The sequence below is a fragment of the Lathamus discolor genome, chromosome 7, assembly GCF_037157495.1.
Source record: "Lathamus discolor isolate bLatDis1 chromosome 7, bLatDis1.hap1, whole genome shotgun sequence".
In the NCBI taxonomy this organism is placed as follows: Eukaryota; Metazoa; Chordata; class Aves; order Psittaciformes; family Psittacidae; genus Lathamus; species Lathamus discolor.
In genome coordinates this window covers 20,049,846-20,072,895 of record NC_088890.1, presented here as the reverse complement: position 1 = coordinate 20,072,895, position 23,050 = coordinate 20,049,846, and the positions used below count along the sequence as shown (strand labels likewise).

The window sequence follows — 23,050 nt, the reverse complement described above, 5'->3', positions numbered from 1 at the left end:
TAAGTACTCTGATATAATTAAAAGCCCTATAAAAAAAATCACTATTTGTAGATATAATTAATGTGCACATAGTTATACAGGTAATTAATTACAACAAAATATATATAGCTTAAGAGCTGATTATTAAGTTTTATACTCCAACTTACAATTACCCGTATGAAACAATTCTTCCTTTTGTGTTTGATTCAGTTATCGGCTGAAGCAATCAGCTCAGGGAGTACAAATTCAAGGCTATGCCTAAAATAAATCAGTGTTGGGGAGCAATATACGTGGTTCTTCCTGCTCTCACCAGCAGTAGTCGAGGATGAAGTGAAGTTCTTTCACCTGCCTCTAATAATGAAGAATAAGGATGGAGATATCATCAACTGGTGGTATGGTGGGAAACTGCAAAGACCTAACTACTGGTGAGTCTTTCAAATGGCCATAAAGATGTTGCAGATCCTACTCAGTCTCTCACACATCCCAAGAGCTGCACCTACTGCTCCTGCTGCAGCCCTGCGGTGCAGCTATTTACAACACATACTAGAAGTTTACTGCTTAGGTAAGGTAGGACAAAATTTAACAGTTTAAAGAAACAAAACGCACACACAAACCCTAAAGCCTTCCTTTGTCTTCTTATTTTCCGATGAATACAGAGGTAGAAGATCTTTCAGCTAAAAAGAAAAAAAAAGTAAAGAGTGGGGAGGGAGGTTAAATGAATTTTTTGCAATAGAATGTAATGTGCTTCTATGTAAAACCACTGTGACTTCATCCACATTTCCTCCTCATCCTGCAGCTAGCTGTATTCTGCAAAGCTTCTGCCATCATCTAGTTAGGGAAAAGAGTGATCTGCAAAGAACCTAAAGAACCATCATCAAAATACATTCAGAAATGAGGAAAGGTACATTTAATGAAGGAGATATTTTAATCAAGGGGAAGCACACATATTCAGTCTAGAATTGAAAATAACATCACTGAGCCTTAATTATACAGAAAGGCTGATGAAATAGACACTTAAAATTTAAGTTCTTTAAGCAATTTGATGGATGATATCATGTGGAATTTGACGTCCAACCTCTATACAAATTCTCATTCAAAAAGCAAAATAAATCCTTCAATTCTTGACTGACCTTGAATATTAGTGTTACTTGCAAGAGAACCAAGACAAAAAGGTTTATAACATGGTTAAAGAGGGTCTAGGCAATAAAAGGCCAATGAGTGTGTACTGACAACAGGCTATGAATAATCATGTTGAAAGACATGCTAGGAGTGTGTCATTAGAAACCTAATGACAAAGCACAGAACAGGTATTTGCAAAGAGACCTATTTTGATTGCTGGTACTAAAAGGTTTCTTTTTAACCAAAAACCATTTTATAAATGGCCTAAGAGGCCTCAAACTATAAATTACTGTCATGAAAAAGAACAAGCTAGTAAGCATCTTGATGTTCCTCATTTGACCACAAGTGTTTCCATGCAGAACCTGCCAACAGCAACCTTAACCCAGCAATTCAGATTTCTGATCTGTCAGAATCACGGAGGAACAGCTTTGTTTCCTTGACATTAGCAGCCTCATTTGTCATTGTAGAGTGAACACTGTGACCTTTAACAAGCCTACAGAAAGAAAGCAGCATGTCGACAGCCTGTAGCATGACATACAGTCAGCCCATCTACACAGTATACCAGCACTATGGAAATCACATCATTTTGTTGTGAGACTACACAGATCCAGCCTTTCCACAGTGACACATACATGTACATTACTTATAATTTCCAGTTTATAGCTGCAATTGATTGGGGTTTTTTTAGCAGTATTAGTATACCGACCTAAAGATTGAGGCTGGCAAGAGATTGGTCCAAGCTCATTTTAAACTTCACAATTCGCTTAAGTGAGCCTAGTAAGACAAGCAGGAGCAGCCTAAAGATTCCTAACTGTTGTTTTGCTTAGAAAGGTTCTAACTTTTACCTTCAAGTGGCATACTACATTTTATAATTAATAGTTTTGGTTTTAAGATGAAAAAGGAAAAGGAACCAAGAGAACATACAATCACAAAACTTGAAATGGAATGTTTGTGTTTGGGCCACGTGAGTTGTGAAATGGAAACTTTTTTATTTTGCTTTATTTTCACTGAGAAAATAATAATGAACAAGTTTCTTTTTATTTAAATCAAACCATTTTTTTTTTCCTGGCTATTTAGATATTTATGTACATGTGCACTTAAACATCAGTAGCGTTTCTTTTCCCAAATGCAGAGGTGTGGACACATGTAAGATGGCTGCAGTATTGCCATTCAATGCTATGGACACATTTGTAAGCTTACTCAGTTATGGGATGCCACAAAACCATGCTAATACAGCACTCTGCCTGGGGGAAGTCATACAAGTAGTAGTTACTTGCTTGTAACACGTATACCGTGGGTATAGCTGTGCTGCTTTTGTACAGGAGCTAGCCAGTTTAGGCAGCCTGGAACCTCTGCAGTAGACACTGTAGTATCACCTAAATAGGAACTTCATGACAAAACCTGCTACAGGACAAACCCCCAGCTACAGGAGTGTCTCCTGGAGCATTGGTAAACTGATTTAAGAGAAGCTTGCAACTTCCTCACTTGAAGATTTGTGCACATCTATATGGGTGATGAACTGCCTCACACCAGTCACTCATGCCCATGAATGGCACCTGCCCAGTCTCACGGTACTTCTCACTACTCTTGTCCTGCTAACATGCATGGGGCTATAATCACTCCTAGTTTTCCAGACCCATGAATGTGTTAAGTGAGATATCAACCTTTGGTCATCTCTCTTGCAGTGTGCTTGCAGAACTGCATGCTGTGGGAAATAGACATGGAAAGTTTTTAATAATTCCACAGTACTGCCACCACACTGCAAAATGGTGAACATGATGGAAATACATCACCTGATACATTGGCATACTCAGGGCCTAAAGAGAGCTTACAAAATTACTTTAGACTCACACTGTAATCCACATCCCACTGCCAAAGTAATCCATTTCAGCTGCCAGTCACTTGAATCATTATGCTATACATCCCTAACTGCTTAACACCTTCTTAATAAATAAATGTTACTAGTCTCTCTATGCCCCAGCTTTGGCTGGGATAGAGTTTATGTTCTTCTTAGTAGCTGGGGCAGGGCTGTGTTTTGGCTTTAGTCTGAGAATAATGTTGAGCTTAATAAAGTTAGGGTTAGGTTGCTGCATGGTACTTAGTTGCTGGCTGGGGTTAAAGCATAGCACTCTTTCATGGTCTGGAAGTTTCAAATACCAAAAGACAATCTTGTCTTAAGAACAGAATTCTCTGAAGATTTGAGGTGAGGAGTTTTGAAAGCAACCAGCTTCTGGATGCTGTCTGCAGAAAGTCATTGTTCAGTCTGTCCTGACTGCTCTGTGAGAAGTCTCAAAGAGCAGACACCTACGTTACTCATACAACATTTTTGGCCTGATTCTTTTGTAAAGAGTGTCATAGAAAGTAAACAGCAAATTAATGGCCTCGACACAATTATCCCTGTTGCTCCCATTTTAAAAAGACAGCTAATGCAAATCAACTTGAACTGTTAATGCCATAATGAATATTTAAATATATTGAAATGCTGTAAATCGGTTGTATTTTCTTTGTTCAAGCAGAACAATGGCTTGGGGTTTCCTTTAGAAAGTAAACAGCAACAAGTCCAGAACATATAATTAAACTCTAACATACAATGTGTGCAACGAATAGATCCAAGGAAGAGAAAGTCTTGCTTAGAGACTAGCAGTGATTTCCTCAGTAGGCACACTGCAGCTCTTCCTAATACCAGGGCCTTAACTCTCCTGCTGAAATCATCTGGACCAGCAGCAGCAGATGCAGGTTTTGCAAGGAGGTGGCATTCAGCACATGAAATTCCTCTCAGAAAGCTTCAGTTCAATCTCACTGTAGATACCTTTCTATCTGCTCTTTTTCTTTTATTATTCAACTTTAATAAAACAAAAAGGCAGAGCTTTTTAAAAATACATGATCCTCTGCACCCAAAAAGTAAGACTGATGTATTCAGGGGTCAGAAGATGACAGAGTTGATCACACCCTCGTGCTCAGCAGTTCAGCATCCATCTAAAAGCTGCAATAACCTTGCATAAATCACACAGACAACAAGAACAGGTTGTGTAGCTTTCACTGTGCCTTCATTTTCTCTTACCACTGCAAGTCCCCTACACTACCCTGGTCTACTCACTTCTCAATGCAGAGAAAGATAGAGAAGGAACAAGAGCAGTAAAATCAGCACTGAAAAAGATACTCTGTTTTGAAATAACAAGCATTTGAACGTCGAAAGCATTTGAACGTTGAAAGTTCTATAGCGAGTTCTGTAGTTTAGCTGGTTTGGTGCATACTTACATTAAAAAAGTAAAATCGTTTTTCCTTACCTATATCAAGACTTACTAAAGCTGAGAATCTTTATGACAAGTCCCCCAAAATTAAATGAGGAGAAATATCTTAACAGACATTTCACGTTGGAACGTCTTGAAGTCTTATCACTAGAATTCACTACGCCACTGCCCTAAGGCCTGAATATACTTACCTTCAAAGAAATACTGCAAACTCATCTACCTTGCAGGGTACTTAGGGGAAAGGGTGCTGGGTTCAGGCAGGCTATTGAATGTTCTCCTGACAAATGAAAGTTTCCAGAAATCAGCACACATTTTTAAAAGTTTAAACAATTAAAAAAGAAATAAATCAACAACAACCCGACTAGGAAAAAGCCCAAGAACTCAGAGGAGCACTAAAGCTGCCAGTAAAACGACAAACTGGAGGTAGCTGTACATAACCATTTGAATTACTACAGAATGTAAGATCTCCTGTCAGTACAAGTCATTTTAATCAGAGTAACTTTGAGTATAGTGAGTTTGCTGCCAACAACTTCAGACTATGTGAAACTTTGCTGTAGAAAAGATCTATCTCGCACCCAGACCTGAAGATACAAAACATTAACTATTTTTGGATCTCATTGAAAACAAGAATTGTTGAGAGACTGAAGTTTTAGTGCAGGTATGGAGTTTTGTGATTGTGCTTGTTAGCGTTTTTTTGTTGTTGTTATTGTTTAAGAATATGCAGCAGTTCAGTTTGTTGAACTAACCAATAGCCTGGGAAGGAAGCCAGGGGCCTGGTGGCATTTGGGCACGTTGAACAGAATATAGAAGGGAACAAGCTCGCTCGGTATTGGGGTTAATTTAGAACACAAGGTTAACTCAATCCAGAGTAAGGCTTTTAATTCAGTAGTAGCAAACTATTAATTTCACATAGGATATTTTGCTTGTAAACGGAAAAGTGAATTTAAATCAGAGTGAATTTGTAACATGTCTCATGCCTAAACACAGACGATCTTTGAAGGTTTCACTACCTCTAGTCACACATATAAAGCTTGACTAAATGTTACTGAGGGAAGATTTTTACTTTGCTTCCTACACATAGCACAGAAGAAAAATTATAAAAATTGCAAGAATCTAATGAATGAAAGATAAATTTATGTGGAATAAAAAGGCATATTCCTGAAGGGTGGCATTCTTTATGCTTCAGAAATGCTGATGTTTGGTCACAAGAGTATTTACAACTAGACTGAATAAAATCATGACATTATTGCTACAGTGCAGATTTATTCTTGTTACAGCATACAGTAATAAATATTGTGAGCCTATTTAAAGCTTACAGTTTGAGTCAAAATACAGGTGTGGATAAAAACAAATTAACATGGATAGAGTCAGGAAGAGAGAACAGAGCCAAACTCAGCAAGAAACTAGACAGCAGACAGTGACCTTTTGCTACACACATTCAAGTGACATACTGTTGCCAATGGTTACCTCTACTCTTTCAAGTAACATAATTGCATGCATATGCCCTGCAAAACATAAAAAAATAAAATCCCACATGGATTTAATATTCAAAAAGTATTATATAATTACTTAAAATGTTTTTAATGTGTTTAAGAATGTACTAAAACATGTTTCAACTTGCTCACTACATTGGAAAGAAAGAAGGGCCCCTCTGGTTTTGGAATTGCTAGAAAGGGGCATATGATGACGTAATTGCTACTTCTGGCTACTCACAGCTGAAAAGTAATCTCTCCAGCCAAACCTGAAAGCTCAAGACACTACATTATTGCCCGGGAGAACACTGCATTTCCCTGGGAAAGAGCATCTTAAAGCGTTCCAATGTGCAGAGCTGTACCAGGCTCTTTCTATTCGAGAGGATTAACTGCTGCCAACACATTGTTGAAAGGAATGTACGGGGGTACTTATTGCATTATTTCATGATTTGAACAGATTCAGTCTACTTGAGGCAGGTCCCTTCATGTTCCCTCCCTGGTGCAGTGCAGTTTCCAAGACATCTTTCTTTAAAAAATGAAAATGCAACAAAAACCACCCAAACAGAGGAGGCAGCCTCTTGAGGTCACTTCTCCATCTGCATCTGTTCAGCCAGGAACAGAGGTGGCAGTGCTGCTTTTTATTCAGGGCCAGACTCTATCCTCAGAGTATTCTGTGGGGTATGAAAGGAGAACAAAGTGAAGCCATTAAGCAGTAGTAGTGCTACCATGCAGCGGCCTTTCTTATTACAGATTTTGATACGCTCCTTTCATCCCTGCAGAGTTTTCAGACCCAGTCCATATTTACCTTGTGAATCTTGTTCCCGAGCTTCTTGTACAGAAAGCGTAACACACCTGAGTGCCAATTCTGCAGAGGTTTCCCTGTGCAGCAGTTTAGTAGAAAAGTATTTGTATCTTTTCAGACATCCTCAGTTCTTGTGTTTAAGTAAGTTTAAATTTCTATCCAAAGACGTGTCTCATCTTCCTTTCTCTCACTGCACTTTATGCAGTTCTAATTATTTTATTTTTTTCTGAAAATGTATTGGTTTGAGTGTTTCCCACCCAGATGTATGAAGTATGGTGTACAAGTATGCAGTTCTGACATAACTGAAACTCCGGCAGATACTAACTTAATTCTGAAAATGATGGAATTCAGATTCCATGTATCAGAATCCACCATGAATGCTTGAACTTCTAGGCCAGACAGCTACCATCATCCAAGGTTCTGGTAAACACCTGTATGAAGACAATCACACTTTGGATTGTTCCACTGTCAGATGCTTATTCAATTGGTTAGCAGCCATAAAGTCAGCCTCATTTGTGAGACCATAATGACTTCAGCACTTTCAGACACACTGAGGGCTGAGATGTCGGCCAGGGACACACAAAAAAGTAAAAAGTGACACTCTTTTTGTCACAGAGATCAGAGGCAGCTGCTTATCTAATGTCTGTGACATTATTTACTGATCAGAGTGTGGCCAACCATACAACTACAGGAATTTTGAGTTATTTTACCACCAGCAGCATTTGTTCTCTCTTGTCTGAATCACTGCAGTTTTCTCACTATCTGACAAGAGAATCTTAGAAACTGAATGCTGAGGTTCATTTGGCCCGGCACCCTTCCTAGGTACCAATGCTATGAGTTCTTGCTCAAATCAGTGCTTCCTCAACTCTTAAAATTGCAAGCAGCTTTAAAGGCTCTCTCAGGTAGTGAAATTGCTCCTTTCATTCTATTAAAACACCAAGCACTGCCGAGCAGCACAGAAGCTTACTTGTACTGAAATATCTTTCAGGAAGCTGTGACATTTCCCTGTGGCTGGCTAATGTGTGCTAATTGTTGTCTAATTTGGAAGAGATGCTGATCCGGACTGCATAACTCAAAGCTGGAAAAGAAACCACTTAGAAGGAACAAAATCTTCTGAAAGAATGCTTTGATTAGTAATAACACATAAACATACAAGCAGCGATACTTCAGAGAAGGCTCCATTGCTTCAGTCAGTAATCCCCAGTTTACAGACCAGACACACTAAAGCTCTCATAAATGAGTAACAGCTAAGAGAAGGTGAAATCACCAAAATTACATGCTTCCTACTTCTCTTCGAATACAGAGTGGTTTTCTCCCAGAGAGTAAGAAAGCAGTATCACACAGAGTACACAAGAAGCTACAGATTTGAGATAGTATTCTCCACTGCCTTATATACTGATATAATAAATTTTAATAATAGTACTCATATGATAAACTTACAAAATCTATGCTGACTGCTAAAGGATATAAAACTCTGAAACCGAAAGGGCAGCAGTTACTTTGTAAACCTCTCAGGACTTCTCACTAAGTACATACATTATTATAGGACAAAAACTATCCTTCAATAAAATGAACCTCAAAAGACTCTTCTCATTACTTGCCTAGTCAATTGATTACCGTATTTATTACTCATACTGTTTTCAAGGTTTTTCTTCTTTGGCATGGGTCATTAAGTAATTTTACTTTTAAGTAAAGTAAAAGAGACTTAAAGCTAAAGAAAACAGACTACGGATAATGTAGGCCTTCTCCGGAAGGTACTGGAAGAACTGGCTACCCTGGATTTGGAGAAGGCTGAGGTTCTGAATGACTTCTTTGCCTTGGTCTTCACTGGCAAAGGCTCTGACAGCACCACCCAAGTCTTGGAAGGCAAATGCAGGGACTGTGAGAATGAAGAACTTGGGCCCACTGTAGGAGAGGATCTGGTTTGAGACCATCTTAAAAATCTGAACGTGCACAAGTCCATGGGACCTGATGAAATCCATCTGTGGGTCCTGAAGGAGCTGGTGAATGAAGTTGCTCAGCCACTGCCCTTGTGAGACCTCACTTGGGAGTACTGTGTGCAGTTCTGGTGTCCTCAACATAAAAAGGACATGGAACTGCTGGAACAAGTCCAGAGAAGGGCCACGAGGATGATCAGGGGACTGGAGCACCTCCCGTATGAAGACAGGCTGAGGAAGTTGGGGCTGTTCAGCCTGGAGAAGAGAAGGCTGCGTGGAGACCTCAGAGCAGCCTTCCAGTACCTGAAGGGGGCCTGTAGGGATGCTGGGGAGGGACTCTTCATCAGGGACTGTAGTGACAGGACAAGGGGTAATGGGTTAAAACTGAAACAGGGGAAGTTTAGGTTGGATATAAGGAGGAAGTTCTTTCCTGTTAGGGTGGTGAGGCACTGGAATGGGTTGCCCAGGGAGGTTGTGAGTGCTCCATCCCTGGCAGTGTTCAAGGCCTGGTTGGACAGAGCCTTGGGTGGCATGGTTTAGTGTGAGGCGTCCCTGCTCATGGCAGGGGGGTTGGAACTGGATGATCTTAAGGTCCTTTCCAACCCAAGCTATCCTATGATTCTATGATTCTAAAAGAGACTTTCTTCCTGGGGAGGCTTTATGGCAGCCTTCCAATATCTAAAGGGGGCCTACAAGAAATTCATACAGTAGGGATATGTCTTCAGAAAGAGAATGCCTTAAAAATAAAGGATTCCTTTCAGACTAACTTTTTTCCCCTTTAGATGCTAACATTTAGGAAAATAAAAATGGGCTGGTTGTCAGTTGGATTTTTTCCAGTGCAGCAGCGTGGTAATTACCAAAACACCTCCTGAACAAGCACAGATAAAACTATAAAGTTGAGCACGGTGCATTTGTAGCAGATTTAGTCACTAAAAGTGTATGCTCTTTGAAGTGAACAGTGAGCATGGGTGAGAACTGGACATGACATCAACATGGGCTGACACTTGCACTTTTCTAAAAATTATATATCCAGAAGTGACCAGGGATACAGAATCTGTGTACTGCACAAACCTCTCCTGCAAGGTTTTATATAAGCTCTGAAATAGGAAATATAGCATATCCACAGGTTTCCAAATAACTCTTGCCAGAAAGTGCTGGATATTCATTTGCAGTCTCCAACTACCACTGCTCAATTATTAGAAAGATGTGTTTCAGCTTTTAGAAGCTATTCTACAGATTACAGATTAAAGAATCTGTAATAAAATTCTCTCAAACTGTAAGAATTCTCTTCTGGAAATCCACTTAATTCCATAGTTGGCATTTTTTTAAAGCAATAGACAGACACTTCCCAGTGGTCACATTAGCAAGAATCCCTCAGCTACAGCTTTATGCACAGCTCTAAAATCCTGACCTTTTAGTGTATTCTCTGTGACCTACACCCATCAGAATGAGTTATTCCTAGTTGAGCCACATTTGCTGTTGTTAAGCTTAGTTCTTTCTTCTTCAAGTCCAGGTAGAATTGAATGTTGCTCCATTCATCATCCATTTTTAAACTTATTGAATTAAAAGGTAAGATTAAACTCTCCTCAGCAGACTTTTCTCTAAAATGACTAGTACTGCTTGCAAATAATGATTCCTACTTCTTGTGTCAACTCCTGCCTCATGAAAGTCAGTACTTAAGTTACCTGAATGTAATATAACATTGCTTAGCAGCTGCTGATTATAGACATATATTGCTTTTTTCATTTTTCTATGTATGTGTTTGTATTTGAGACAGTAATGGATAAACACAGAATACCTCACTTCTCCTCTAGGCTTTCCTGACCTACTTTCCTTCAACCTCTTTCACTGAAGTCATGGCAACTTCTCAACCAAGTCTGAGAGTTTAATCCTGTCAAATAACTTTTTTGTACTGTTCCACTCACCTCTGCTCTACAGTTTCTTGCTACTGGCTGAATATATCCAACAGTTCCTTTAGTCTTTTTGCAGTTTCACCCCTGCTCGGATCTGAAGAAATCACGCAGTGACAAAATTCTCCTTTTTATTCACCTTCTGAGGGACAGAGATTAGTTTAGCAAATGGCAGCAGCTGTAAACTGAAAGCACCTAGAAGAAATGTAAGTCAATCTGACTTTCCCTTCAGCCTTTTAGTCTGTGGACTTGAACTTGGTTGTTCACCCTTAATTAAATATTCATAAAATGAGAACTGCAGACCACAAAAGATTATGAACTCTTCTGTGATATGGTAAAATAGTCCATAGTGAGCTCTTGGCTACAAACTCATGTAGCAAATGAGTGATGCTAAGCTCTTAACTCTTCCACACAGGACAGGGCAATATAAAACAATTACCTGACTGCATCCCCAAAAACAAATTACCTTTCAACACATTTGTCATACTCACTGGCCCTGTACTAAATTGTAGATACAAAAAAAAAACCCTAAGAAGTGAAACTACAAAGGAGCAGGGACACATGGCAGTAAAGAATAAAAAGGCTCCTGTACGTTTGCAGCTCTTTCAGGAGGTCACAAGTCCTTTGTCCACATTTACATCTACTGGGACTTCCTTGTTGCTAAACTGGACAGACATCAATTTGACGGACTGACATCTGGTGAATAAAGAACCGGCTGGATGGCTGCACGTGAAGAGTTGTGGTCAATGGCTCAATATCCATCTGGAGACTGGTAACAAGTGGAGGCTGAGAAAGCTGGGACTGCTCAGCCTGGAGAAGTGAAGCTGTGTGGAGACCACAGAGCAGCTTCCAGCACCTGAAGGGAGCCTACAAGGATGCTGGAGAGAGACTCTTCATCAGGGACTGTAGCGATAGGACAAGGGGCGATGGGTTCAAATGGAAACAGGGGGAGTTCAGGTTAGATACAAGGAAGAAGTTCTTTACTGTGAGAGTGGTGAGGCGCTGGCACAGACTGCCCAGAGAAGTGGTGAACGCTTCATTCCTGGCAGTGTTCAAGGCCAGGTTGGACAGAGTCTTGGGTGACATGGTCTAGTGTGAGGCATTCCTGCCCATGGCAGGGGGGTGGAACTGGATGATTTTAAGGTCCTTTCCAACCCTAACTATTCTATGATTCAGTGATTCCTAAAATACCAATCTCCTGTAGTATTTGCAGCTACCAGTATGATCCTTAAGTTCAAGTGAATTAAAAAGAGTAAATAAAAAGTTTTTCATTTGTAAGCCAAAACCAAGAGTCAGCAGAGTTGAATTCTTTAAAAAATAGCTGTTGAAGGGCCTTTGGGTCATTTTCCTTTCCACAGAGGACAACTTCCTGCTGCACTGTTTCAAGGCCTGCACCTATTGATATTTGGTAACGTTTATAGAAATTCCATAGCAACAGTCAATGAATCTCCTCAGGAAGTCCTCCTGACGCTGCAAATCAATTTCCTTGCTGCCATATATGCATATAGAGGAATAAAGTGATACATTTACCAAAAAGCTGCTCAGATTTGCACCCATCTTCTCCCCACCCCCCAGTCTGTGTTCACTATATTTTTTGGCACAGCAAGAACATCTCTCCTTTGCACATTTAACTTGACTAAACAAACCCAGGCAGGCACCCTTTCTGCTAATACCCTGGATCTACAAGGGCACACTTGGGAAATACTCTTAAGAAAAGAGTCTAAACATTTATTTATTTTTTTTACCCCCTCTTTGTGGTGATAAGTTTTTCAAGAGCCAAAAATAGATGCAGGCTTGCTTAATTGCATGGAACTATTTGCTCTGCTCAGTAATCATGCTGAGATAACCAACAAGCAGATCGATGGAACTGCTGTTTGATGTCGTTTTCAGTTACTTGGGTATCTCTAAAACCCCTTGCAATGAGTCCTTAAGATTCTTCATTTCAAGACAGTGAGCAAATGCAATGGACACATTCTTGGGCAGTTGCAAAGGACAGTCTGTTATTTACAAAGCCACATGCATACTTAAAGGATTCCAGAGGCACTGAAAAATGTGTCTTGGAAGAGTTACATGCTATTTGCTGCATATCTAGTCTTGCAGATCCAATTCCTATGGTAAACTGGTGGAGAAAATCCTTACTGGAGTGGGTAGCCTTGTAAAACATGAATGGAACACTGCTCTACTTAAGGGAAGCAACGGAAGGGAACTAATTGGTTTCAGGCAGCAATAGTCACCAAGCATATCTCACTTTCAGTTTTCTAGGAGATTAAAGGTTTGCCTAGGTACAGGTGTAGGAGGTTGTATGTGCTAAGTCTTAGAGAAGGGGATGAGCTCACCTTTGTATTTGCACAAAGCCAGGCATAACTGGAAGGAAGCCTTTCAGTAGAGGTCTTCTCCCATAGAAGTAACAGCAACAACAAAATCAGTGAGAAACCAAGAAAAACCCTGGTGAAGCCAGAAAAAGCATGGCATGTTCTGCAATTGCCTGATTTGGCCAAGCTTGTCACAGCACAACTAAGGTTTTGGTATTTTAGATCTTCTGTCCCCTTCTTTTCCCTTTTTTAATTTCCCTGCAAACTGTGCTTCTCTCCAATATTTCTTCTTCTACAATATCAAAAAGGGCACACGTAGATATGCATGTATAGATACATGTGTCTTTAAACACAGACTCCTACATTAACAACAGTAATGAAAAAGCCCTGAAAGTTACTGATTCTTAAAGAAAAATCAGCATTCCTCAGCAAAACTGGATACCTGAGCAACAGCTTCTAAACATCTCTGCTTTTTAAGCACGTCACTCAGATCCTGTGCTACCATTTGTAGGTAATATTATTATTGCTAGAACATTGACAGTTGTGTAATTACAGGGTATTTAACTAGCTCATGTATGATCTTTGCTATAAACCACAAATTCTGTTTTTGCCAAGACTGCAGGGCAAAACTTTTCCGTATTTTATCATAAGAACAAACCAAATGCTACAAATTTCCAAAGATATTTTAAGTACTAAATAGTGAAATGAATGATTTATAAACTATATCTGAAATAATGGCATCATTCTAAATCAGTAGAAAAATAAAAGATACGATTTGTTCATGGTACTATCACAATCAAAGAAAAGTTTACTATTCCTTTAAGTACGTACAACTACTGAAAAGGAGTTTATAACACTTTAAAGTTACTTTTCCAAAACATAAAGGAGCATCTCATAACACTAAGTTCTTATTATTTAAAGCTTTTCATTACAAAATCTTGGCTTTGGATATAAATTATGTTTATTCAGACTCCTACTGTTGAATCAAAGGTTTTTACAATAATCAGCTTAAAAATGTTAATCACAGTTTGTGGCTGCACCTAAAACACAGGCATAGGAAAAAATATTTGTTGTGATAAACTGACAGCCTTAGCATTAAATTAAAAAAGAAAAGCACATACTGCCAACAGGTTTCAGAATAGAATCGTAGAATAGTTAGGTTTGGAAAGGACCTTAAGATCCAACCCTGTCCCATGGGCAGGCATGCCTCACACTAGATCAGGTTGCCCAAGGCTCTGTCCAACCTGGCCTTGAACACTGTCAGGGATGGGGCATTTACCATTTCTTTGGGCAACCTGTTTCAGTGCCTCACCACCCTCACTTCTTTCTTATATCTAACCTGAAACTTCCCCTGTTTCAGTTTGAACCCATCACCCCTTGCTCTATTGCTACAGTCCCTGACGAAGAGTCCCTCTCAGTATCCTTAGGCCCCAAGAGATCAGTCGCCCTAGATTTCTCCTTCAAAAATGCTCTAATGCTGCATAATAGCTTTGCACAAGTTGCAGAACATCATGAGTAAACAAACCACCTGGAGGCCTGGGAGTTAGGGAGACTTGATCTTAAACTGAGCTGAGACTTGCCAAGGAGGCCAGTCTTTCTCACACTAATATGCAGGCATGGGGACAGGAATGAAGCAATAAGCAGAAGGAAGGGCACTCTGCATTTTGCTGGCCAATGGATTTCAGAAGATGAAAAATGTTTAGGAAGTTAAGACTGAAGACTATGGAGCGGCCATCTGAGCCTAGATGCACATTTGGAGAGTGGATGACACTGGAGGAAATGACTGGGACTAGCAGGCTGGAGGTGGGAAGCAGTAATACACCTGATTTAGAGACAAGTCAGAGACCAATTTGAACTTCCTAGGAAAAGAGACAAAGCAGTTGAAGAGACAGCAGTGGGAAAAGCATGTGGGAATGGCAGGATTAGAGGCAATCCTAGGGAAGGAAGCGAAACTGGGTGGTTGTGGTGGGGATGCCAGGCAGGCACCAGCATATACCCTGGAGTAACAAGTCAACTGAGGAATTAAGGTAAAAACTGAGGTAGGTTCACAGTGTCCCAGAAGCATGTTAAGATTTTGATTTCCTCTGAAGAGACTTTTCAAAGTGTCCAGAACTGAGATCAGAAACATGGGGGATGAAGAGCAAATTTGCATAAACAAAGAGGCTAGGATAGGGAGCAATCAATCAAAATCTCACTCATCATGCTGGAAACCCGTATTCATAGCCCTCTTTCACCTGATAAAGCTTATAAGGCTTTCTACCAAAAAAACTCCCTGGCTGCCAAGCTTCCTGCTATTCTGCAGTAGATGAATTCAGACGAAGCTTTCACTTTCTCCTGTTAGTACTATGTATAAACAATCAAATATTTATTGGCACGAAGACCCAAACTGGATGTTCTCACTATTAACCTGTAAAGTAGCAGAATAGTCTCCCTCAATCTTCCTTGTCCTGAAGTATACACTTTGACCTAAAGCAACTAAGTAAGTACCAAGATAGCAGAAAAATGATCCTGTAAGCTTCTGGCCAAGGCAACCACCTGAGAAGCAAGACTTCAGCATGCCAGTCTGTACTCCATCAATATTTGACTTTTGTACAAAGCAGAGCACGTTCAAGTGAAGATGCTAAAATTCAGACCCCATCCAGAACACATTCAAGGGAGTGGAACATACGTATGCCACTTCTTGCAAGCAAAATGGAATGAAAAGAGACTGAGTCATTAGAGCAAAGATGATAAAAAGTAAAAATCCCCCTTAAAGTTTCATGCAAGTGTACAACTTACAGTGTCAAATAGCAATGACCCCATTGCAAACAGAAGTTATGGTGTCTTGAGTTAACAAACTTTTTGGATCTGTATCTCTGGACAAAGTTGACTTGCATACATTTTCTTGTTTCTTTATTGAAATTAATAATAAATAATTGCACAACCCTAATGCTAAATAGTATGAAAAATTGTCTTGGGCTTCTCATACTTGGCACTTTACACTCTCTCTCTCTCCAGTTCAGATCCCCTTCTGTAAAATGGGAATAATCTGACCTTATCAAGATTTTGTAGAGATAAATGAACATGTACATAATCAAGAAAGTTATGATTGTGAAGCCACCGGCACCATGAGCACCCCAGGAAGCCTTGATTAAATTAATAACTCTGTCAGCAGAGCAGGAACCTAATAGTGATGCGAATACAAAACATACAAAAATTAACAAAGAGAAGAACAACAAAATAGTGAAAGCTGCACAGATTTTGTTCCCTATCCATCCTCCAGTAAGATCTACTAAAAAGTATGAGGCAGTTCTTCAGATGGTCATATTCATGAAAGAGATGAACTTAAATTGCACCTTATTTCTAGTCTTTCCTAATATCCAAATACTTTACTTGGCAACCTTCAAGTTTGTATTTTGTCCATAGTAAAAATGTTATGAACAATGTTATGTACGTTCAAGACAAAAATCAAAACACATGGAAGTTCATCTGCCTGGTTTAGGGTAACATTAATCCCTCAGTTTTAAGAAACAGGCTTAGCATTTTGACACCTATCCCATTTACTTCTTTCAACCAAATCCAGGCAAAGTCACTGGTATTGAGGCAAAATCAGATGAAGGGCTCGCATGACCCCAAACAAAAAGCAGTTTTCACATGGCCTCTTATGAACTGAACAGAAACAAGCAAGTCTGGCACAACTCAGTGTTCTACAAGAGATGCACAAAGGGCCTAGTTCTGAGAGGTGCTGAAGGTCTCTGGCTACTGAGCACCACAGGATCAGGCACAACTTGCTAATGACTTTTCATAGGGTAGTGGGGATTAACCACAATGTGACTCTTGCAGTCATTTGCAGCCTGAATGAAACAGGAACAACTTTTTGACTTTGTGAGGGAAGGGTTTGTGCCTTTCCCTTTTTGCTGAGAACGGCCCCTTTTCTTTTCTCTAGACAAAATAATGTTTTTTCTCACTAGGCTTTACTTGGAAATGCTAAAGATGTGTCACCCTGTCTGCAGAATGACAGGCCAACAACTAGACTTTCTTTAACAGAGGACTACGTTGTTGTTATACAGCCAATAAGAAACTATTGAGGTGGAATCAACCACAAAACCATGAGTCCACTGTCTGTCCAACTCCCTTCCCAGGCACTAAAAACCTCAAATTCCTGACCCTAGTGACAAATTGGAGTAGCAGCCAAAAGAGCTGTCCCCTCTACCTGCCAGACAATTTCCTCTCCTAGAAAAGCATGCAGAACAACAGAATAGAGTATCTTATCCTCTCTGTGCTTTCACAGGCTTATCCATGGCCACAGCTCTCTTTCATGGGACTGCTTCAACATATCCAAAATTATCAATGCCTCACTTATTACTGCTGCTACCACTATTAACTGTTCAAAGCATGGACACTAAAAATTCCATGTACTGTACCTTGACATTCTGATTATTATTTTTTCTTAGAAACCCCTGAAGCTATATGATTAAGATAAGAGAAATGCCATGAATGGTGGTTAACTGTACAGTCGCTGAATGCTGGGCACCAGTATAAAATGAAAATTGAAGTCTTTCATTGGAACATAGCATTGGAGTGTTTGAAGAATAAAGAGTGGATTTTGATTGATTTTGCTGCTTACCTTAAAAAGCCCTGTACACCAGATGGAATGTGAAACTTCTCACGGCTATAGCTTGCAAGGTCTTTTTAAGTAAGGTAAGAAATCCTTTAATCTCCTGATTTTTCAGAGAGGTGTCAACAGTGATATCTGTAGTCAGCAGCAAGCCTGCTAATTTAAATGAAACCTTAAAACATCAACAGGAATAGACACTTCTAAGCAGGAAAACAAGTAAAGAGAGTCCAAACTCACAGATTTTGCCTACTGCTGCTCCAGCAGGATCACACCATTTTCACTGTGTAGCTACAGATAAGTAGCTATCAGCTACAGGCTCACTAAAATACTTTAAGTTTTGAGATCCTGGCATGTAGAATGAGATTCTTCTGAGTGTACCTAAGAAAGCACCTAGGACCTACTGCAGTACTTAATAGAAAGAAGTCTTTTTCACTTATTTTTAACAAACAAAATTCCATCCAAAACAATAAATAGGCCTTCCTAAATAATAAATAGGCCCTCTGCGCGACCCAGCTATTAAAGCTGTTAAAGAATGCTGAATTACCAGACTAAGTGAGTCTATACCTGCTTGCTGGTAAGCAAGGAAACAGTATCCTCTGTACAGACCTGAGGAAGGGTAACTACATAGTCTCCTCGCCAGAAAAGCTTCATAGTACTGCAAGGGATCCTCTCTCTTAGTCATCACTGCACTTGGGTGAGTTGCTGTTTGACTTCAGGAATAGCTTTAGAAGTAGCCAAGGCCACAGAAGCAAGCACTAGAAATATTTCAGCAGAGAGGTTGAAGTCTTTATTTGCAATCCTCAAATTAGCTGAGGATTTGGATTTGCTTCCAGTCACAAAGGGTTGAGCCTTCAAGCCCAGATGATGGAAAAAACCTAGTAGTAACCAGTTAAATAGGGGTAAAGACAGTTCTAATGTCAATGAGATCACATGCAGCAAACAAATAGGATCCCTATTCACAATAATTACCACTCTAATTCACAGATTATCTCAAGAGCAAATGGTAACAGAAAGACAAAAAAAGAAAAAACCCAACCTCCAAACTGTTCTTCCCCTCAGCAGACCCTTTACACAATAAATTGGCTTTATGTGGCCACAACTTAGAGGAATTTCAATTGCAGGCTTGACATGGCAGAGAGCAAAGTGTGAAAGTTGTGAATGGTGTGTTTTTTCAGAAGAAACCTAGAGACTCTGCCTTCCCTTCACAGACATCAACTTAAGGCATTGTAAGGAACCTGGTTATGCAAATAGATTCAGTCCTGTGATTGGTTATTGCAGCAATGAGGATTCTCACACACTATCCAAATGAGCTCTGAAAATAGCAACAAGCATCTGCTCTGTACAGTCTACTTCATCAACTTTCCTTTTACTATTTGTTTCAAAAAGAGTCTCTCAAATTTATGGTTCCTTATGCCAGGACTTATAAAGGAGTAAAGCAAAATCATGTGAAAAAGACCTCTGGCTAAGCAAAATAGCATTTCTGGTAACACTCATCTACATACTGTAAGATGATTTGCCAGATAAATTAAGTAGTCTAGTAATGTATTTGCTTCAATCCTCTGTGATCTACACTACACATTTACACACAAAGACCTCTACTGAGCATTTATGTCTGATATATTACACCTTAATTATAAACTTCCGTTCATCCAAGTTATTTCAATACAAAATTAGCTCTGATCTTTCATAAAGCTCTTTCTTTCACTTGTAAACTAGTTTGTCATGTTTATTTTAAATTTGGAAGCCATGCAACATCACTGACAATTTTAAGCAGAGAACGTATGTATTTTCATGCCTTCTTCAGGTTTAATTTGGTTTGTTCTTTTTTATTTTAAAATAAAATAGAATTGTTTACTGAAGCAACAACTACCACCCATGAAGATGAAGGTAACTACTCTAGCAAGACATAGTGGTTCAGAGATAAGGACAATAGCTTATACTAATGTTCAAGAAAATTACGTCAATGTGGAGTTCTCCCTTCAAGGATAGTTTTAATTTATGGTCCTTTCAAAATGTAGCTGTTGCTGTCCTGAACATAAAAGAGAGCTCTGAATGTACAGCCTCAAAATAAGGCCTTATCTTAATAATAAAATTAATGAGATTAGAACTGGCCATCAAGAAATTTTAGTAAATCAGAAATTTTTAACACACTTAAAATTATGAGATGACTTAGTATTAAATAACTAAGCATTTATGGTAAGAAGAAATACATGTCATAATAAAAGCAGATCATGCTTTGTAAAGACATAATTCTCTTCTATTACTAGAAATCAGTACCAAGGAGACACAAGAGAGTTAAACTCCCCATTATTCTAGCTGCATAACTAACACTAACTTTAAAAAATGAGATACAGAAGCCAAAATATTAGTTAGCTTAAACAAAGATGAAGATGCAGCTCTCAGACTCTTGAGAGAAGAAACATCCTGGGGAAACAAACAAACCAACCAACCAACCAAGAAATATTTAAAATCATCCTTTCTTTCACCTCTGCCTCCTCATTAGTATGGGTTTGAGGTTCTTTCCTCCAGCAGCAGGAGCCAAGCTCCCAAGCAAGTGGCACACTTTGTTCTATGTTCTTTCAGGATATGGAATTCTTTTCCTTGTATCCTCTAAAAAAAGAAGTTAAACTCTCATCCTGACTCTCTTCGCCTGTATGAGAAAATTTCCAGCTGCACTCACATTATTGTTACAGGGTTAGAAGGTATTTAATTTTGTGTAAATGATTAAAATATCAGAAGATAACGAAGATTCTGATCAAACATAAAGTTGATGTGCACTTACTCCCAGAATTCCATCACTGGTGAAGTGGCATTTTGTAAGGAGAATTGACTGCAGTTGCTCATGTTAAGTTTTTGGAATTCCACACAGTTTTCTATAAAAGAACAAAAAAACAAGTTTGCTATATTGACATGTAAGTACATTTCTTCTTGTGCATCTGCTAATTTATGCATCCTTTAAAGTCATCATTTTATAATACATTTTCTGTAAGTGGTTAAAGGATTTCTAGGGACACTAAAATGCCATAGCTGCTACTTCTGCCACACTGGATTTTGACCACCATGCTACAGGCCTATCTGAAAAAAACATCCATGCAGTATGATATATTCTCCACACTCCAGTGCTTTCCAAAGGCACAGTTCCAATGGCATGGGGCAGTAAAACATCTGAGGCAGAAGAATAATACTTTGAGAAGCTGATGCAATTGATTGGGAATTACAACATACCCCAGCTGCTGCTGGTTCAACGGCAAAAGGTAACAATTGGCTTAGGAAAAACCACCAGCAACAGGTTTCCACTTTGCCTTAACATGGCAGCTGAATAGTCACTCTGGCTTATTGTTATCTCTAGTACAGAGAAAGGAGATCAAAGCAGCTCAGCATTGTTGAGCTGACACTTAGTATTTGAACAGTGATCAACATTGGCTAAGCTCCTTTTCAGAGTTGCCAAAACTGACACTGAAGCCTTCCACATCTATTGGGCCCAAGACTAGTTTTCTAACATAAATAACCTAAACTGCAAGATTTCAGGTAGTTTTAGGTGTGTTCAAGGAACACGGTAACAACCAATAAATAAAACTCCTGACAGACAGTACAACTGATACATGACTTGAAATGGAATAGTACTACAAGGAATAAACACAAAAACTTCAGGAAGATGGAAATAAGGGTCATTGGTATGTATTCCTCACCTAGATGTTTGTGATCTTCATGTGCAATAAGTAGAGCACTCCAGATAAAAATACCAATGACCAGACAGATGCAAAGCCCTATACTGCAAACCCTCACAAATACACACCTCATCTTTCAAGTAAGAGGCTACTTTGCATGCAGCAAGGGTTATTTATGTGACTAAATTATTACTGTAGCTTGATGGACATTATCCCTCAACAGCTGGCATTATAAAGAACAAATCCAAAGTTCCACATTTAATATTTTCGTCTCCATTCAAACTCCTCCTGATTTCATTAGAGTGAAAGAGCAAGACTGTAACCTGTCATCAGGTCATCAGCTCTTCAGCAGAATTCACTTACTGCATTCAGGAGAATAGATATGATTGCAAATGAGAGTCTTGGGATTTTGCTGGAATATCTTATAGAATTAACAAAATCTAAAGTTGTCTTCTGCCACCTGTCAACATATTCTGCAGGAATAAACACTTATACAATGGCCTAAACCAAAAAGATGTAGATAAGTCTTGACTCCGGGATGCGTGTTGTCATAGTGCGGTGTGATGTGACTGGCTCATTTCCACAGACTTTTCTACAAGAATAGTTTTGTTCCTGACATTTTAATATATTAATCAATTACTTGGAAGTAACTGCATAGCAATAATCTCTGCTGAGGTCGTACCTGTATTCCAATCATGCCCACAGGTAGCCCAAGGAAGCTCTGTAGTAAAGCAGTTAAACAAATAGAAGATAGCCCATGCTAAAATGATGATGTAATATACATTTAGGTGTGCCTCTATAACTTGGGTAGCATATCCAATGCCTAGAGACAGAAAAGTGAAACACAAGAGAAAAACTTACTTTACAGGTAAATTAAAAACAAATGCTTATCACTTTAAGTATATCTTAAGTTTTGATACAACTTATTTCACTTTACTTCAAATTCAATACATTCTTCTGCAGTAGAACACAAACTGTTTGTTACCTTCAAATAGAGGGCAAACTTTTCTCCAGCATGTAATACCTCCTTCACTAGTAAACTGTCCCAAGGCTGTCTCCAAGAAGAATACTGGTATTCCACAGCAAATAAAAAAAACCACATATGGGATGAGGAAAGCACCTACAAGCAAACATTGAGGGAGTGGGTTGTTATAATGAACACAGTTCCTTGACAGCATAGTGAGAAATTAACTTTCTTAATAAAGGATCAACTGTTATCCACCTCTCAGACAGCATACTTCAAGTGCACAAAGTGTTTACTCCTGGTCCCCAATATCAGCAGTGAACCTGCAGGCTAATGTCATGGACTAATAAAGACCAGACAGCAGTTCCCCAGTACAGAACATATGTGTCTCACGTGTCTCTCAAACACAGAAAAGACCAGAGTCTTGCTTAGCCACACAGCTCTGCTCTGACTGCCATCATGTCAGCTTACATCACCTTCTCTTCCTTTCCTCAGGACAGCAGGGATGAGGAAAAGTTATGGAAATTAAATTCAGGAAGTCCTTTGTATGTTATTTGGATATGCCTGATGATAAGAATCGTGAAAAAGGAATGATGAAATAAATTTTAAAACTACTTACACTACTTTAACTACTTTAAAACTACTAAGAACAGGAAAGCAGGGCTTGGCCTTATGAGCCAGAAAGATTAATAGGAAACTGCAGTAAAATAAGAAAGCATCAACATTTCTGTCAGCTGCTGAGAGTAAACTATTAGACATCGATAACGAAGAGTACAATTCAATCCTAAAGTGTCATATTCATTAACAATAATAAAATATTCTCATATGAAGTAACACATAGCATAAGTATTGTATTATTTCACGATTGATCCTGTTATTAGGTATGGCACCTAAAAAACACGGCTGTGAAGTATGCCAAAGCAAAAAAAATGAGAGAAGATACATGTTAGGCATAATGTCACTTGCTAATGATGTAGATTTTAGGTATCCTATTTAGAACTGAGCCTAAATAATGAGGAATAAAATACAGCCTTTTTAG

The 23,050-nt window shown here is 39.1% G+C and overlaps 1 protein-coding gene across 1 annotated transcript in view; it reads right to left on the bottom strand.

The window, feature by feature from the left end:
* The window catches only part of SLC6A11 (solute carrier family 6 member 11), a 95,644-nt gene that overhangs the window by 67,685 nt on the left and 4,909 nt on the right, over positions 1-23,050 (bottom strand). The window contains exons 4-6 of the mRNA XM_065687004.1: positions 22,033-22,167; positions 21,730-21,870; positions 20,162-20,252 (exon numbers count right to left, since the gene is read on the bottom strand). Coding sequence (XP_065543076.1) covers positions 20,162-20,252; positions 21,730-21,870; positions 22,033-22,167 — 367 coding nt within the window. The remainder of the gene's footprint in view (positions 1-20,161; positions 20,253-21,729; positions 21,871-22,032; positions 22,168-23,050) is intronic.